Raw genomic sequence first — 18,127 nt, forward strand, 5'->3', positions numbered from 1 at the left:
TTTTAATGAAAATTTCTATTTGTTTAAAATTATCTAAATTAATAAAGTAATTCATTGTTTATTTTATTTTTACGTTAATTAAAAAATCTTATCTTAACCTTTATGTTAAGCTTATTAGTTATAAGATTAATGTTTTAACTTTTTAAAAACTATTATATTTTGTTATATTTTAAACTAAAGTAGTTTATAATTTAATTAAAATCCCGATTAAACTTTAATATATTTAATTATGCAAAATTATATATATATTAAATACAATTAATTTAGTTTTATATATTATTTATTTATAATATTCATTAATGAAAATTAACAAATGTTATAATAATGTATTTTTATATACTATTATTTTAGATAAACTACAATATTATTTTTTGGCTATAATGAGTTAAATGATTTTATGAATATAATTTTTATAATGTTTATACTTTAAAAATCAAAATTAATAATAATAATTAATACATGTATTAATGTATTGATATTGAAATATCTCACATAATTTAAAAATAAATTGAAAAATATAAAATAATTTTTTGAATACTTTGTTATTTCATATATTATATAATTGTTACTAAATTATAAGTTGTTTATAAGTTTTTAAACTTGTTTTAAGTGAAACGATATAAAAAACAATGTTTACGCCGCAGATAACGTACATTAAGTAATCACATCGTGTAATCAATTTAATTATTTTACAGTTATTTACACAATATATATATTGAAACGTATATGATATATATAAATCAGGGTTAAGCAAGGTTTTGGATTTTAGGGGGGGGTAGACCGGGGTAAAATTTACAAAATTCTCGAAAAATCTTGGGGGGGGTATTGGGTGGGGTAAGATTTTTATTGCATTTTTAAACGGCAATTTTTTCAAAAATCCAAAATCAAGGGGGGGGGGGGGTCAAGAGAAAATTCCCTAATATTCCCTTAAATTCCCGAATATTCCCATGTAAATTCGATAAAATTCCCATAAGTTCCCGTATAAATTCCCAGGAAAATAGGTAAAATTTACAAAAATACTAAAAAAAACTTAAATTTTAACAAAAATAAAAAAAAGTTAAATTTTAACAAAAATAAATATTTTTTAAAAAAATTTTAAAAATTAATAAAAACTTAAATTTTAGCAAAAAATAAAATAATAATGTATTAAATACTTAAAAATAGGTGATAAAGGCATTAATGATACACTGAGTTTTTTAGTATTTTAGTAATTTTTAACTTTTAAAATAATTTTTTAAATAATACTTAATGCTTATAGTTTATAGATATATATTTTTATTTTTTAATGTTATTTTTATGTAAATACTGATTGAATACTAATTATAAAATTAAAAATATTTTAAATTTTTTAGTTAAAATTTTAAAAATTATTAATAAAAACCTTGTAATATAAGTATTTATTTTTTTATTAACTTCTTAAACTATCTCAAACTTCTATTTATATTGTAATATGATTATTCTTTTCAACAAATTGGTATTTTTTAACTTTTTAGTTTAATATTTTAAGTAAAATTATGTTATTTTTTGATGAGTTTTAACGTTATTTTAACTTTTTTACTTATTTTTAATCAATAATTAGAATCATATAAATTTTAAAAACATAAAAACACTTACTAAAATAGTATTAACTAAAATTAAAATTTTTATAAATCTCAAAAAAATTTTCGGCGCCGAAGGCGCCGAAATTTTAGGGGGGGGGGGGGGGTCATTTCTCCTCGTTTTTAAGCGACAATTTTTCCCATTTGGTCAAAAAGTCTGGGGGGTAAAATCCCAATTTCTCGATCTTAGGGGGGGGGGTATTTTGGCCTTTACCCCCCCCCCCCCTTACTTAACCCTGATATAAATATATATTGTTTTGAAAATAACTATTTTTTAAACTATTATTTTTTTTTAATTTTGCACCAATTTTAAATTACCATAATCTATTGGTATATTTGGTGTACATTTTTTATTGTTATAATTTACATTCAAAAGTCCAATGTGTTGCAGTAAAATACATTTAATTACATTGAAATTAAAAAATTACATAATTTATTCAAATTATGAATAAAGAAATAAATTGTTAATTATTTTATATTAATAAAAAATAATTAATTATATATTTTTTAGTTTTCTGTTCTTAATTTATATCTGAATTTCAGGTTTGAATTTAGTGAAAACTAAAACAATTTACACAAAAAAACATAAATATAAAATTATTGAATTTATTAAATTATTTTTTCAATAAGTATCTATTTTCAATTAAAACCATATGAGTATTATTAATGTTATATCTCATTATATTTTGATATTTTATTAATTAATTAATAAAACTACTAAAATAAATTATTTCCCAAATTATTTAAGGTTTAAAAACATATATATAATTTTGCTTAATATCTACTGTATTATTTTAATCTGAAATTACTGTGCAGTAAATACTGTAAAATATAAAATTAGACAAATAAATTGATTAAATTACAAATACAGTAATAACTTATAATATTTTACTGTATTATACCATACAGTACTATTAAACTAAGCAATAATAAAAATGTTATAAAAATTTAACGATGTATTTGAATCTTATTATTATTTATTTAATGATTGCTTAAAATTTATCGCTTTTTAAAAGATATAACTGATTCGTAAAATGATAAGATTTTTATAACTTATAATCTATTTTAGTTGTATTATCACTAAAGTAGTGATTGTGAAAAAATGTCAAACAAGAGATAGTTTTAAAAATTAAATTTATTATAAACTGTGGTACTATTGTACAAAACTTTGTAAATTAAAACAATTTTTATGTTATATTCAAAACATTAATAATACACTGTATATACTGTATATAATTTGATAGTTGAATGAATGGTTTGAATGTTAAGTCAATATTCAATACATAGAATTGATGCGAACGGGTCGGGGATTCTTGATTTTGTCTAAATTTTTGACCACAAAATCATTGATTGAAACGTATTTGTCTCTCATTTCTCTAATCATAAGACACAAAATTAAATAAAATTTTTGGTCTTCTTCTTCAAGACAATGACGATAGTCTTGACAGTGAGGATATCGTGCGATCCATGAAACGACATTTCCTCGAGAATTATGATATTTACCGAATTGTTTTAATCGACTTAAAGCCAATTTTTCTGAAGATTCAATCAGTTTAATGGCTATAGACTGTATGACAACACCGATATTATTTCCATCTTCAACTGTGGGAACCATTAACTGAATTGCAAACCTAAGTAATCGCATATCTTTGACAAAATCCAAAAGAAGAGGTTTCACACATTCAATAAGTTTACAAATCTCTGAATTGCTTTGATTGACTCCATTGGGAAATAGAAATACTCGCCGATCAAGACTTGTCCGCGATATCGGTGTTGTCACTGATGTTTGGATCTCTGCGGTTGGTTTGTCGGGAATAGGAATGTTAACAATTGTCTTAATTTCTTTAATTTTATTAACATTAAGTTTAGTATCAATGAGTTGATTCATTTGAACAATTCTTTTAGGAAATTCATTGATAATCAAAGAATCCAAACTCTTTTTGGTTCTCTCTTTAAGTGCGTTCAGATCTTTGTCGCCAACATTTGTTGAGTTGTCCATTAAAAGCTGTTCCCAATATATTAAATATATATTCTTAAAAATGATTTAGATTTGTTTTAAAACCTATAAATAATAACTGAATTTAGGATAAAAATATATTTAAATTACCGTAAATTAAAATGAATACATTGTTAACATTCGTGAAGTAAATGCACGCAAAAAGTTTTTCAATGCTTTATTTTTTTATAAATTAAAACAATGATAAATAGAAAATTTGAAATGACATTAAATGATCAAAAAAATTATGAGAGATTGACGTTATCGGGTCTGCGATACCAGAACCGGGCCCTATAGTCATCACTACACGTTAGAAATGCCGGTTGAGTTAGGGAATGACAGAACTGACGAATAGCGTTGTTGTGGCCTAAAGACAGCAGTGGTTGTCGTTCAGCGTTACGGGAATCCCAACAACAAAGACTCATTGACTTCTCGTCCGGAAATAATACTAAAAATTTTGAATTTATTTAATAAACAATAATTATTTAATTTTAAAAAATTATTTTTTTATTTCTAATAATCTATTTTAAAATATCAACAAACCGTAGTCCTCTGTGTGATTAAAACATGCCTGTGCTCTATGAGTTTGTTTGCCAGAAGCACCGGCACCTGTATAAGCTATTAAACACCTTGACATCGATAGTTCCCATAATTTAACCATTGAATCCTTTCCACTCGACAGCACATACTATAATGAAAATAAAAATTTTATAAAAAAAATATTACAAATATTTCTATTACTTTGGCATTTCTGGAGAAAACCACAGAACATAATTCAAAGCCTTCGTGAGCGCGAGGAAAGACATTTATACATCTATTGCTCACTCCATCCCAGAGTCTAATATCTCCATCTTTAGATGCCGTCACATACATGGATGCATTTGGAGAGTAATTTATTTGAGTTATAGCACCGTTATGTTGGTCTGAAGGTATGGCTGACACAAAACATTGCGCTGTATTCACGTCGTAAAGTCTTAACGTTGGATGTTGTGTACCAACCAAGAGATAATCACCCGATGGATGAAAAGCAAGACAACGAACTACATGCGCTTCCTTTAAATACAGACATTTGATTAAAACACTGATATCTTTACAATTAAATTATTAAGATATTACTGTCATAATTAAAAATACAGTTTTTCATAGATTTTGTTTTGTTTCATTAAATGACAATAATTATCAGTAAATTATAATTTTGAATGAAATTATTATTTATTGGACAAAAAAAAGCTAAACACAAACCTGTATTGATTTGAGAGCCCTTTTAACCGATGGTTTTGCGTAATCATAGATCTTGACAGTCATGTCATGACTTCCCGATACTAACAATAGTTCTGTCGGATGAAACAAAACACACGACACTTCTTCCATATGATCATAAAGTGTGCGAATCACTGGATGTGTATCCGTTTGTCCGGCTATTTCCTGTGCTTCTGCAACTCCACTGCCTTTAGCTATCATCCTCTCGACATCCAATATCTTAATGGACGCGTCAACAGATCCGGTGGCCACAAGTTGTCCATCGGGTGAGAATGCGCCGGCACGACACGGGCCCTTATGAGAGGTCACGTATACTGTTTCATATTGACTCGTCTGTACTGAAGTTCCTGTCCGTTCAGTTTCAAAGTCAAGATCAATGCCAGCGCCGGGATGTATGACATCAGTCATTATTGAAGAGCTCTCTATTGGACACAATATATCAAAAAACAAGTTATCATATGATATGAGAATAATATGATTTAACAATTTTAGGATTCAAACCATCTTCCAGTTTAAGAGCATTTGCCACTAAACTAATCAAACGATCAGATGGTGGACACGCATCGGTCATCTTCACGGCGCCCGACAATTGCAACGCCAGAGTTTGGTGGCCGTCGTAGAAGAGCTGACTAAAGACACAATCGGTGGTAATCATCGATTCAATCATATCTTTCAATTGATTACCTTATCATTAGTTTGTATAAGTGATCCCTTTCACGGATCCCGACATGAGTTGACTCCCGAATAGACATTTCGGTGATTGTCGTCCACTATATTACTGGTCAACAATTGAATCAATTTTTAAGATTTCAAAACAAATATCAATTTTTTTATTTATTTACATAAATTTCGTTTTATTTTAATATTATTGTATATTTTAATCAAAATATTATAAATATTTTTATATATAATTTACTAATTTTATTAAAATTTAGTTAATATTAAATATATTTAAACAGAAATTATTTATTATTAAACATTTAAAGTATTAATTAAAATAAATTAAAAACTATTAAATTTGACGTAATTTATGTATTATTAATATTTTAATAATAATTTAAATTCAAATCAATTGAATTATCGATTAATGTATTGTTTGATAAAACACTTGTACTGACCAGTGGTCACTCTAGCGGTCACTCTAGCGGTCACTCTAGCGGTCAATCAATTGCCATCACTTTCACCAAAGATTTTGATTGTCATCTAAAATAACTAAAACTATTGATGAAAGAGTTAATTGAATGAATGCACCAAAAGTATAGAAAGGATTTTTAAAAAAGGTATTACTTATAAAAGTATCAATGGATTCAAGTGGTGATGATATCGGTAATAATAATGACCAGAAAGTGACCAAAAGGACTGACTATATCTCTTGGGATGAGTACTTCATGTCAGTGGCTTATCTGTCGGCTATGAGAAGCAAAGACCCGAGCAGTCAGATCGGTGCGTGTATTGTCAACAACGACAATAAGATTGTTGGTATCGGCTATAATGGTATGCCTATTGGTTGCAGTGATGACCTCTTGCCGTGGAATCGCATCGCCGACAATGTATTGGACACAAAATACCCGTATGTTTGTCACGCAGAGCTCAACGCCATTCTCAACAAGAATAGCTCGGATGTGAAGAACTGTACAATTTTTGTCGGTCTCTTCCCGTGCAATGAATGCGCAAAACTGATCATTCAATCGGGTATTAAACGTGTGGTCTATATGTCTGACAAATATAAAGACAAACCAGAATTTGTTGCCTCAAAACGTTTGCTTCAAATGACAAACATTGAGATCAAACAATTCATTACAAATAAAACACAAATTGTTATCGATTTAAATCAATTGAACGCCTAATTCAATCAGTTTTGAAATAATTTCACATAAATTTCAATGTTTTATATTTTTATTGAATTTTACAACTATTTTATATACAATTTTATTATAATTTTTGATTTTTTTCGATTATAATTAAATATTTACAATATAATTGACAAATTATAGAAATTGTAGTCATTGTATAAAAATTTTAAAATCTTTTACTTACCATAAGTTTAATTCTCAGATTATTTTCATAAATAAAGTATTTTTGATAAAAATGAAACGGATTTTGCAATTTATATTCTCATTGAATACATTTGAATATCGATAATAATAATGGATTTATAAATTAGTGTAACATTTCAAATGAAAATCATTATTATATGCATTCAACAAAATTGGGTCAAAATTAAGTAGTGAAGGGAAGTCATAAAGACTGATGAGAAAGAAAGAGAGTTCAGTATTAATACATTGGTTGAGGTGTGCAATGAACTGATCACCTCTTGTAATGGTAAGAGTTGGTCTCCACGGACTGTTCCACTGGTGTTGAGGACATGGATGCCATGAAGTTGTATAGCATCGACCAAATCAAAGATGTTTTTGGGGGTGAACTGTAAGGAATGGTTGTGTCGGTCATTGATCTGAAGGGGAAGTTCATTGACCTAAGATATGGGTTTATATGGGTTTGTATGGGTTGGCAACCTTTACAATGATTATCCCTTTCACTGTTAACAGTCAACGGTGCCAACGGGGTGCCAGTCCTACCATAAATGTAGTGAAAGGATACCTTCGACCTACATATGGGTCAAAAGGGGAACACTTTCGGTGGGGATAGAGTTGAACTCTCAGCACATCCATTGCTCCCACACTACATGTTGGGTGTGTTGTGTGTGTATGTGTTATGTAATACATTGCATGAACTCAATAGTATTGCTATAGTTTGCCAAATATATTGTATATTACTATACTATCTCTCATTTCTTAAAGTTTGATGACTCGCTTAGTCCTCCATATGTATGATCCTATAGTTTGCTGACATTAGTGCTAACTGTGACCTCAATTCATAATCATTTCAATTTCTCATTGGATTTCATTCAATATTACATTCAATATTAACAATTGATTTCATTTGTTAGACACTAACTAATCTTAAATTTGATTAATTTTTATTTCAAAAATATCTCATATGTTTTTACAGTATAATATAGATTATAATAAAGTATTGATATATTATATATACAGTACAATACTATATATTTTTAATTAATTAGCATTTTTTATATTTTACAAAATTTAGCAAATATTATTAATTGCTAATTAATTAATTAACATATTCATCAATTAATAATTAATTAATTAAACATTTCATTAGATTAAATAAATACTTTCTAATAACATTATTATTCATAAATACAATAAATCTAAGTTTTTGAAAAAGTTATTAATATTATTAGGAAATGATTAAAAAATAGTGTATATATAATATAATATAATGAGCTAATAATTTAAAGGCAAATGTTTATTAAAAGATATTCATAGGTTTTCATCAATGATTGGGAGTAAACATAAGGTGTTGACCAAAGTATTTGTGAGCCCAACCCATGTAGTGAACAGTTGTGTATGCAATGCGAGACCAAACCATTATAAGAGATGTAAAAGTGGTGTATGTGTTGCATGAGTTCAACTCTATCCCCACCGAAAGTGTTCCCCTTTTGACCCATATGTAGGTCGAAGGTATCCTTTCACTACATTTATGGTAGGACTGGCACCCCGTTGGCACCGTTGACTGTTAACAGTGAAAGGGATAATCATTGTAAAGGTTGCCAACCCATACAAACCCATATAAACCCATATCTTAGGTCAATGAACTTCCCCTTCAGATCAATGACCGACACAACCATTCCTTACAGTTCACCCCCAAAAACATCTTTGATTTGGTCGATGCTATACAACTTCATGGCATCCATGTCCTCAACACCAGTGGAACAGTCCGTGGAGACCAACTCTTACCATTACAAGAGGTGATCAGTTCATTGCACACCTCAACCAATGTATTAATACTGAACTCTCTTTCTTTCTCATCAGTCTTTATGACTTCCCTTCACTCTCTCCTCACATTTGACCCAATTTTTTATTCATTGTTATTATTCATATAATATTTTATTTGATATAACTTTCACAATAAAGTATTAACAGCTGTTCCTACTATTCATGACATTCTTTTATATAAATGTTCAATAAGTCATATAATAATGATATGAACTTTATTAATATAAATATATATAACATATAATTTTTAAATAAGTTATTTTGTTAATTTTAATATAAATTTATTATTAACAATTATATTTTAAATTCTACTTTTAATATTGTATTTAACACAGTATTAATTTAACATTAATAATTACCAAAGTTAGTAATCAAATACATAATATTAAGATACACTACTATATACAGTAGTATAATATATACCGTAATAATATACTATGAAACTTAACATAAATTAATTTTTTGCAATTAAATTAAAAACTTCGTTTTATTCAATTATTTTATTTAATAAAATATTTTAAATAATTTTTTAATTTATATAATTTTAAATTAGATTTTTTTCTATTATATAAATACAATAGTTATATAACCATATACTGTATATTGAAAAATCTATATAATATCAAATACATGCGCTTTAATACTAAATATGGCAAAAGATAGTCGTATTTGACCAAAAAAATGTCATCAAATGTTGACCAATATATTTACAATTGTCTCCATTTCATTATCAATTTTAATAGTTTACAATTATTATCTTTTTAATTAAATAATATATAATAAAAGTAATTATTGAATTGATTATCAATTAAAGATAATTGTAATCTTAATAAATAACTATTTCAATATATTAAATATTAATATTTTTTGTGACAATTGCTTATTTAAAAATGCACAAAATATTAAAACTGATTTATCAATTATTTTTTTGTAATTAAATTATAAGCATCTATAAAAATTTATTAATATTTAACTAGTTTTATATATTAGATCAATAACATTAAATCATTGACAAGTTGTTTACTAAAATTTGACAATATATAGCACTAAATTGTTGACTAAATTTATTGAATAAAATATAATTAAAAAATGAATTATAAATATTTATTCATACTTTTTAATTATATAAATATATTTAACCAAAATGCGTGGGTATATGCAAAAGCATCAAAGTAAGTAATAAAATATTTAAAAAAAAACAATTTCATTAGTATTGATAAATGTATTGAAATTAATTTCAATGTAATATATTGTATAATTGATTATTATTTAACAGACAAACAGAAATCGGTTTGAATATTACAAGAATATTAAATTCATTTTTTGACGGCAAATATGACAAAAGAGTTCGCCCTAATTATGCGGGTATTTGTAATTAATTGCAATTATTTAGAAAAGTATTCATATTATTAATGATTAATATACTAATTTAAAATTATATTTATTAGGTCCACCCGTTGAAGTGGCCGTTTCAATGTATATAATAAGTATCAGTTCAATATCTGAAGTTCAAATGGTTGTTAAACATAATTTAGAAATAATTGTTTTTATTTTAAATAAATATAATAACTAATAATTAAAAATAATATTTAGGACTTTACTTCGGACTTTTACTTCCGTCAGGGATGGCGTGACACAAGATTATCATTTGAGAGGACGCCTGCAATCGATGCACTTTTTGTGGGCGCAGAGGTGTCCGACCGAATCTGGGTTCCCGACACCTTCTTTGCCAATGAAAAGTCCGCTCAGTTTCATAAGGCAACCACTCCTAACACTTTCATTAGGATTACATACACCGGTGAAGTGTTGAGATCTATTAGGTATTATAGTAATACCTGTATTATTAAAATGATTTGATATACAAACTATTGTATTGTTTTTTTTTTTTTTTTAATTGTATTGCAGACTAACTGTGACAACTAGCTGTGCAATGAACTTGAAGTACTTCCCAATGGACAAACAAACGTGTACTCTTGAAATTGAAAGCTGTATGCAATCAGTTAATACTTTATAACGCAAAACATATTTTATAATTATCTATTATTATTGAATCAGATGGATATTCAATGGCAGACATTATGTATAAATGGGGAAAAGGAAAGGGATCAGTTGGTATGTCTGAACAGGTACAGTTACCACAGTTTACAGTTAGAGGTTTGAAACAACACACTAAAGCAGAAATATTAAGCACAGGTAATGTTAAACAAAAAATACTTAAAATTAAGTCATTTATTATTTAAATGACAAATTATAGGCAATTATTCGCGTTTGGTTTGTGAGATAGAGTTTGTGCGAAGTATGGGTTACTATTTGATTCAGATCTATATTCCCGCCAGTCTTATAGTAATCATTAGTTGGGTGTCATTTTGGTTGCATAGGGTATGTCTTAAATTACTAAACTATTTGATAAATTGTTTTAATTCCTGTTTATATTATAACACACAGAATGCTAGTCCAGCTCGTGTCCAGTTAGGAGTGACCACAGTGTTGACAATGACAACGTTGATGTCATCGACAAACGCAGCCCTTCCTAAAGTATCATACGTTAAAAGTATAGATATTTTTTTGGGCACTTGTTTTACAATGGTTTTCGCGTCATTGCTTGAATATGCGACCGTTGGTTATATGGGTAAAAGGATAGCTATGAGAAAAACCCGATCCCAACAATTGGCTAAAATGGCTGCCATTGAGAACAAAAAGAAGTCGATGGATACCAATCTGGAGCCCCGATCATCCATTTATCCCATCCAGTCGTCGCCATTCAATCCATGTATTCCCAGACCAAGAAATATAAGTGGAATGCCGGTCAGTCAGCCGTGACATTCATATGATATCATTATATTATAACCGAAATAAAACAAAAAATATTTTTTACAGGATATACGTTATCGGATGGTTGAGACCAAAACATTAAGTCGACCGTCAGTTGATTACAATCCTAAGAAAAAAGTATCGATTGTTGCCGAACCTTCGGAACCCGAAGAGCCGGCCACTCCGGGCTCACCGCCGGCTACTCTTCCTTTATTAGGCTCTAGAAATCCAAACACATTGTTTGGTGTCTGTCCGAGTGATATCGATAAGTACTCAAGAGTGGTGTTTCCCGTTTGCTTTCTATGTTTTAATTTGATGTATTGGGTTATATATATGCATATAAGTGAATTTCTCATAACTGATGAACAGGGAGCCAACTGATCCAAAACACTTTTCTCAATTTGTCTCAATTAATACTCACTTTTGTTTGCAAATTGCAATAAAAACTTTCAAAATACTCTATTTCTAGTCATATTATATATAATGTAGAAATAATAACATTAAATAAAGTTTGTTTTAAATGAAAGTTTGATTTTATTAAAAATTAGAGTAAGTCTAACAACAGGGCACAGGATTTACCCCTTCCTCTTCAAAAACAATGTCATCGAGTGATGAAATGGTCAATAAATCCTTTAGTTCTTCTTCAGAATACTGATGATTATGAGGTCGTTGTACAACACAAGCCCTATATCCGGCTTCAATGGCCGCTCTCGCCATTTTGACATCACCGGTGAAATAAAGGATATTATTGGGATTAGGTTCACGTAATTGTGATAAAATAATTTTAAATTTGTGTGTTTGACTTGTATTGTCACCCGAAGAGTTTATATAATTGGCAAAATAATCAGATAAACCGTCAATAATAGATGACCTGAGAAACAATTTTTGTGATTTATCTGATCCCATAGCATATGAATATATCTTAACAAACTGAACACATCTCCACTTATTAAATGCTTTGATCACATCATCAAAAGCGTGTGTCTTAAGTGATAGGTTTGACATCCCTTCTTCCCAAATCATTTCGTAGAGTAAATTCAATTGAGTTTGAGATCGTTTGTGTTTTTTCTCGATTTGCCACAAAATATTATCCTTCACTGACTTTATAACTTTATCTTTGGATTCATTGATATCAATTATAATGGGTATATCGAGTCCACTACTTCTATCAATTGATGTCTGATCTCTCAATTTATTTATAATATCTTTAATTCTTTTGTTTTCCCAATTTGTCGTTAAATATTGCAAAACATTAATCTTAATATAATTTATCAAATCATTCTTAAAATTCAATGAAGTTATGACACCATAGATATCGGTTAATACAATGTTAGGTCTGGAAACTGTTTTCTTTGAATTATCCATATTATTAATAAACAAACTTATAGTTTATTATGAAAAACTCAAACTTTTGTTATATTTTAAAAATAAATTTTAATTATATCTTAAGTTTTAAAATTTCTCGTTTACGCTTACCTTTGAGGACTTAGTTTTAATATTGTTTGCGCGTGCAGTACAACAATGTATTAAATGTATTTTTTATACTATTTGCACGTGAGATGACTCGAATTTATAGTTAATAATTTATACATTAAAATCATTCATAATATGAATTTCATATAATTAACACTTTTTAAACTATTTCTACACACACACAAACACATACATACACACACACATATACACAACACACATATATTAACATACACACACATACATACTACATACATACACACAACAACAACAAAAAGGAGCCTGATTTAAAGTATAAAATCTAAAAGTGTCTAGTACAATTTTACAATTTTACAATTTTACACTTTTAGGATCCCTTTTAAGTATTAATGGTTGTGAGGACTCATTTTAAGTTATCATTTAATTTATGCATTATTTCAGTTCAATGTTCGATAAAATGTCATAAAATAACGAATTAATGAAAAAGTCATTTGCCTTGAAATCAGATTTTTAAAAATATTTTACAATTTTATTTGATATTTATAACTAATTATAATAAAATTTATTAAATCGCATTAATTCTTAATATTAATTTAATTCCAGCAATAATATAATATATAAATTTATATTATTATTTAGTATACAGTAATACTATATTTTTAAATCTAAATTTATTATTATTAAAAAAAATCTTTATATCTAATATTATGTAAAGTACTTATCAATAAAATAATTATTTCAAAACAAAAATATAATAAATTATTTATATTTTATTAAGATTTATTAATTATAATTTATAAAAAATATAAGCATAACATTAAAGAAGTTTATCTTTTAAACTCAATAAATACAAAATATACTGTAAATTACACACAATTATTAAAAAATGCCAAAATCCTTGTACTGATTTGTCGAATAATTTTTAATATGATTGAGTAAAATAATAACTAACATATATTTTTTTTTTATTTTAGGAAATACATAAATACAAGTTATTAAGATATTGAAATATTTTGTAAATTTGCAAATTTTTCTTTAAAAAAAATCCATTTAAATTATCTTCAATTTTCAAAAAAATAAACTTTTTTTAGTTAAAATCAATATTTCAGTTATTTAAATGTGTTTTTGGAAATCTTATGTCAATTGATATAATATTAATCGTAAATTTACTCTTAAATACAATATTTATTTGCTATTATGATTTACATGTTAAACAATACTTAATATTCCAGATTGTAAAAATAAATAAATTTCAAAAATCATATTTCGAAAAATGTAAAATATTGTATTGTATTAATAAATAAATTTTCAATTTATTTCATTATTATATTATGTATGTATTAAAATATTTTTTTGTACTAAATACTCAATTTTATTTAAAATTATTTAATATTTTAGAAAAACACAACCAAGTTTTTAGTCATTGATTATATTTTCTATTTATTATTTTTCATTATTAAACGATTATAATTAAGTGTATTATAAATTATCCAATTTTCTCAGATTATAAAACTTTATTACAGAAAAAGTTATTTACTAATCATAAATTATAATAAATACATAATAACTATAATTATACTGTAATGAGACTAAATAGTAAAAAAACATATGTTTCAAATATGCATTAAATATTTATCTTTTTAAATTAAAAAAAAAACAATAATAATATTATATTTTTTAATAGTATATTAATATTTGACTAAACATGAATTTTGCACAAATAATTTAACAGAAATGCTAGAGTTTAGCAAACTTGTAATATTATTATACAGTAAAGGTATGTCAGGTAAACATTAAATCTAATCATTTGAGACATTTGGAAGGCTTTCAGGATTTCAATGTCGAGATAAATAGTATTTTAGTAAAAATTTTAATCATTTATTTTTTAGTTATCAGTTACTGAATTTCTATGTTGCAAATGTGATTTTGGTATAAAAATTTTCTATAAAAACTTATATTAAGTTTTTAGTTTTATTATATGTCACTCATTTTCGATTAGACTTCACATATATAAATATATATTAATTAAAAACTAATTTTATTGTTTAATTTAATTAAATAATTGTTAAAATGATTGTGTTATTTGCATTAATTGCAATTAATTCGTTGTTTTTACCAATTAATGGGATTTTATTTCCAATTGAATATCGTTTGCCACTTGAGGTAAGTTTTTAAAATATTAGATATGACACATACAGTAGTGATCAATAAATGCCAAATAGGGTCGAGTGCCAGATCCAGGTTCTCCCTGGCCTTTACCACAAAAATGGATCAAATCAAATGAAACATTAACTTTAGATCCAAAGGGCTTTCGCTTTGAAGCAAATATGGTTTCTTGTGATGTATTGATCAATGGTATGAAGAGATATAGAGATATTATATTTATAGATCAACGAAGTGTTAAATCAACAACACTTCCTGTCCTTAAATCTGTTTATATTGATGTCCATAATATCAATGATTGTGGTTATCCCGAGCATAATAACAACGAGACCTATAGTATAGACATCAGCAACAATTCCGTAGCAAAGATCACATCAGTTACTGTTTGGGGAGCTCTCAGAGCATTAGAGACATTCAGTCAATTGGTTTATCAAAATGATATAACAAAAGAAACATTAGTTAACATAACATCGATTCATGACTTTCCGAGATTTTCATTCAGAGCTATGCATATGGACACTGCCAGACATTTTATACCCAAAAAAGTTATTTTAGCCAATTTGGATGCAATGGCTTATAATAAATTTAATGTATTTCATTGGCATATCATTGATGATCAATCGTTTCCATTTGAGAGGTAATATAATATTAAATATATATTAAATTAATTTTAATATTCATTTTTAAGATTAATTATATGTAAAATTGTAAAAAAACAATACTTTTAGTCACCGTTTCCCTGAATTGACTAAAAAGGGAGCGTATTCTCCAAGACATGTCTACACACAAAGAGATGTCTTAGAAATTATTGAATACTCAAGAATGAGAGGAATCAGAGTCATACCAGAGATCGATACTCCAGGTCTAAAGTCACTGTTTTATGTAAACATTTTTACAATAGTTTTTTTAAACAATAGGTCACACACATGCTATGGGAAAGGCATTTCCCGAACTACTGACTCCCTGTTACGGCCAAAAGGGTAAGCCATATACACCCGATTATCCCCACTTCTCTTCCATGGAATTAATAAATCCACTGAAGAATCAATCGTTCAGTTTTATCAAAGAGTTGTTTCAAGAATTTCGTAATCTTTTTAAAGACGATTTCGTTCATTTAGGTATTAATTTTGTATATAAATTCATTTATTTTAATTATTTATTTATTTTAGTGAAAAACAATGAACTATAAAATAATATCATAATTTAAGTTTGATTTTTATTATATTACGAGAGTATATTTAAATATCTAATAATAAAACTTATTATTTTAATAGCTATTTATTAATATAATTCAAGTTTTGTTGTAATATATCAATAATCAAGTTTTTAATTAATTATTTTTAACTCAAGTTTTATTAAGCTATTCTATTTTTATAAAATTATATAACAATTACTAATAATAAATAAGTTAATTGACATATAATCATAGATCTCTATAATTAGATTAAATAGATATCTAAATATTTATACTAAAATTTTCATTATTGATACATTAAGAAAATTGTCAAATTGTCCAATTGTTAATAAATTATATTTACAGTAGTTTATACCTATAAATTATAGCCTATAATTGAAAATTATTTTATTACTTTGATTTATATATAGACTAATTTATAATAAATTAGAAACACGTGTTTGAAAAGTAATTTTGCATTTTAAAGGAATGGATGAAGTGTTTTATGGGTGTTGGGAATCAAACCCAGACATCTCTAAGTTTATGAAAGATAATAATATGACAAAAGTGTCAGAAGTGGAGGACTATTATGTTAAGAGAACTCTAGAAAATGTTAAAGATTTAGGATATAAGACTATGCTATGGCAGGACCCGGTTGACAATGGCGTTAAGGTTTCATTATTACTATTTATATTTAGTTTACTATTTATTCAAATAACTAATTTATAACTTAATAGTTGGCTAATGGATCTATTGTTGTCATCTGGAAAGACAAAAGACTTGATAAAGAATTAGATTTATGGCAAAACTATGCGACAAAGATTGCTAAAAATGGTTAATAAATATTGACAATATATTGATTATAAAAATATAAATACATTATTATAAATAAATGTTTGGATCCAGGTCAACAAATGGTATTATCAGCATGTTGGTATCTTAATTATATATCTACACCATATCCAGATCAAGATTGGGAAAAGTTTTATTTATGTGATCCAGGACACTTCAATGGTAATAGCAATTGTTTATAAATGCTTTTTAATTAATAACATTTGGTATATCTTATAATTCAGGAACTGAAGAGGAAAAAAAATTAGTTATAGGAGGAGAGGTATGCATTTGGTCCGAGTTTGTCGACGCAACTAACATATTGTCCCGACTCTGGTAATCATTATTATCATTTCATTTATTCAATTATTCATTTAAATACTGTATATAATTTATAATAATAATATTTATTATTATAATATTAATAATAATAAATGAAAGGCCGAGAGCATCGTCTACTGCAGAGAGACTCTGGAGTAACAGTAATGATACTCAAGACGTGAACACCGCTCGTCATAGACTGGATCAGCACAGGTGTCGTTTGCTTAGAAGAGGTATACCGGCAGCGCCTATACTAAACGGCTATTGTGGAGATTATGAATGGGATATGAATAATCAGGAGAAGCTCATTGATTTGGGTGATAGGGTTAGACTTTGATTATATGATTCCAAAATTATTGTATCATAATATTGTCATTATGTATCCAATAAACTATTTTTGCAATTAATTAATTCACATTTCATTTTATAATATTTCAATTATTCATTTTATTTTATACACTGAAATAACGAAAATGAAAATTATGTCTGTATTTGTTTAACTAAACGGATCATTGAATCAATAATCATTATAAGTAATATATATATATATATATATATATATATATATATATATATATATATATAAGATATTAAAATACGATATATTACATAAATTTAAATATTGATCTCAATTGAAGTGACACTAAAATATTTAATAAGT

The 18,127-nt window shown here is 26.6% G+C and overlaps 6 protein-coding genes across 6 annotated transcripts; 3 read left to right on the top strand and 3 right to left on the bottom strand.

Annotated features, from left to right (window-relative positions):
- Positions 1 to 2,818: 2,818 nt before the first annotated feature.
- On the bottom strand, positions 2,819 to 3,658 carry LOC128962537 (proteasome activator complex subunit 3-like). The gene has a single exon (XM_054308912.1). The coding sequence runs from the start codon at positions 3,595 to 3,597 to the stop codon at positions 2,875 to 2,877; it is 723 nt and encodes a 240-aa protein (XP_054164887.1). The 5' UTR covers positions 3,598 to 3,658; the 3' UTR covers positions 2,819 to 2,874.
- A 145-nt stretch (positions 3,659 to 3,803) lies between these two features.
- On the bottom strand, positions 3,804 to 5,688 carry LOC128962536 (cleavage stimulation factor subunit 1-like). Its single transcript, XM_054308911.1, has 6 exons — positions 5,539 to 5,688; positions 5,356 to 5,483; positions 4,837 to 5,276; positions 4,336 to 4,647; positions 4,138 to 4,282; positions 3,804 to 4,042 (listed from the first exon to the last, which is right to left on the bottom strand). The coding sequence occupies exons 1-6, from the start codon at positions 5,604 to 5,606 to the stop codon at positions 3,840 to 3,842; spliced, it is 1,296 nt and encodes a 431-aa protein (XP_054164886.1). The 5' UTR covers positions 5,607 to 5,688; the 3' UTR covers positions 3,804 to 3,839.
- A 237-nt stretch (positions 5,689 to 5,925) lies between these two features.
- On the top strand, positions 5,926 to 6,701 carry LOC128962538 (deoxycytidylate deaminase-like). The gene has a single exon (XM_054308914.1). It carries the CDS (start codon positions 6,156 to 6,158, stop codon positions 6,699 to 6,701), a length of 546 nt encoding a protein of 181 aa, XP_054164889.1. The 5' UTR covers positions 5,926 to 6,155.
- A 3,299-nt stretch (positions 6,702 to 10,000) lies between these two features.
- On the top strand, positions 10,001 to 11,906 carry LOC128962436 (gamma-aminobutyric acid receptor subunit beta-like). The gene is made up of 8 exons (XM_054308811.1): positions 10,001 to 10,079; positions 10,163 to 10,230; positions 10,308 to 10,534; positions 10,620 to 10,702; positions 10,770 to 10,907; positions 10,969 to 11,093; positions 11,160 to 11,519; positions 11,592 to 11,906. The coding sequence occupies exons 2-8, from the start codon at positions 10,189 to 10,191 to the stop codon at positions 11,904 to 11,906; spliced, it is 1,290 nt and encodes a 429-aa protein (XP_054164786.1). The 5' UTR covers positions 10,001 to 10,079; positions 10,163 to 10,188.
- Positions 11,907 to 12,080: 174 nt separating this feature from the next.
- LOC128962437 (enolase-phosphatase E1-like) lies at positions 12,081 to 12,897 on the bottom strand. Its single transcript, XM_054308812.1, has one exon. The coding sequence runs from the start codon at positions 12,888 to 12,890 to the stop codon at positions 12,081 to 12,083; it is 810 nt and encodes a 269-aa protein (XP_054164787.1). The 5' UTR covers positions 12,891 to 12,897.
- Positions 12,898 to 14,919: 2,022 nt separating this feature from the next.
- Positions 14,920 to 17,826, top strand: LOC128962180 (beta-hexosaminidase subunit beta-like). Its single transcript, XM_054308532.1, has 9 exons — positions 14,920 to 15,140; positions 15,200 to 15,777; positions 15,869 to 16,002; positions 16,058 to 16,258; positions 16,802 to 16,986; positions 17,052 to 17,148; positions 17,221 to 17,328; positions 17,391 to 17,481; positions 17,587 to 17,826. The coding sequence occupies exons 1-9, from the start codon at positions 15,048 to 15,050 to the stop codon at positions 17,801 to 17,803; spliced, it is 1,704 nt and encodes a 567-aa protein (XP_054164507.1). The 5' UTR covers positions 14,920 to 15,047; the 3' UTR covers positions 17,804 to 17,826.
- Positions 17,827 to 18,127: the final 301 nt, after the last annotated feature.

This window comes from Oppia nitens, unplaced genomic scaffold, assembly GCF_028296485.1.
Source record: "Oppia nitens isolate AA-2021 unplaced genomic scaffold, nextdenovo-longstitch-racon4-pilon3 scaffold6_pilon_pilon_pilon, whole genome shotgun sequence".
NCBI lineage: Eukaryota > Metazoa > Arthropoda > Arachnida > Sarcoptiformes > Oppiidae > Oppia > Oppia nitens.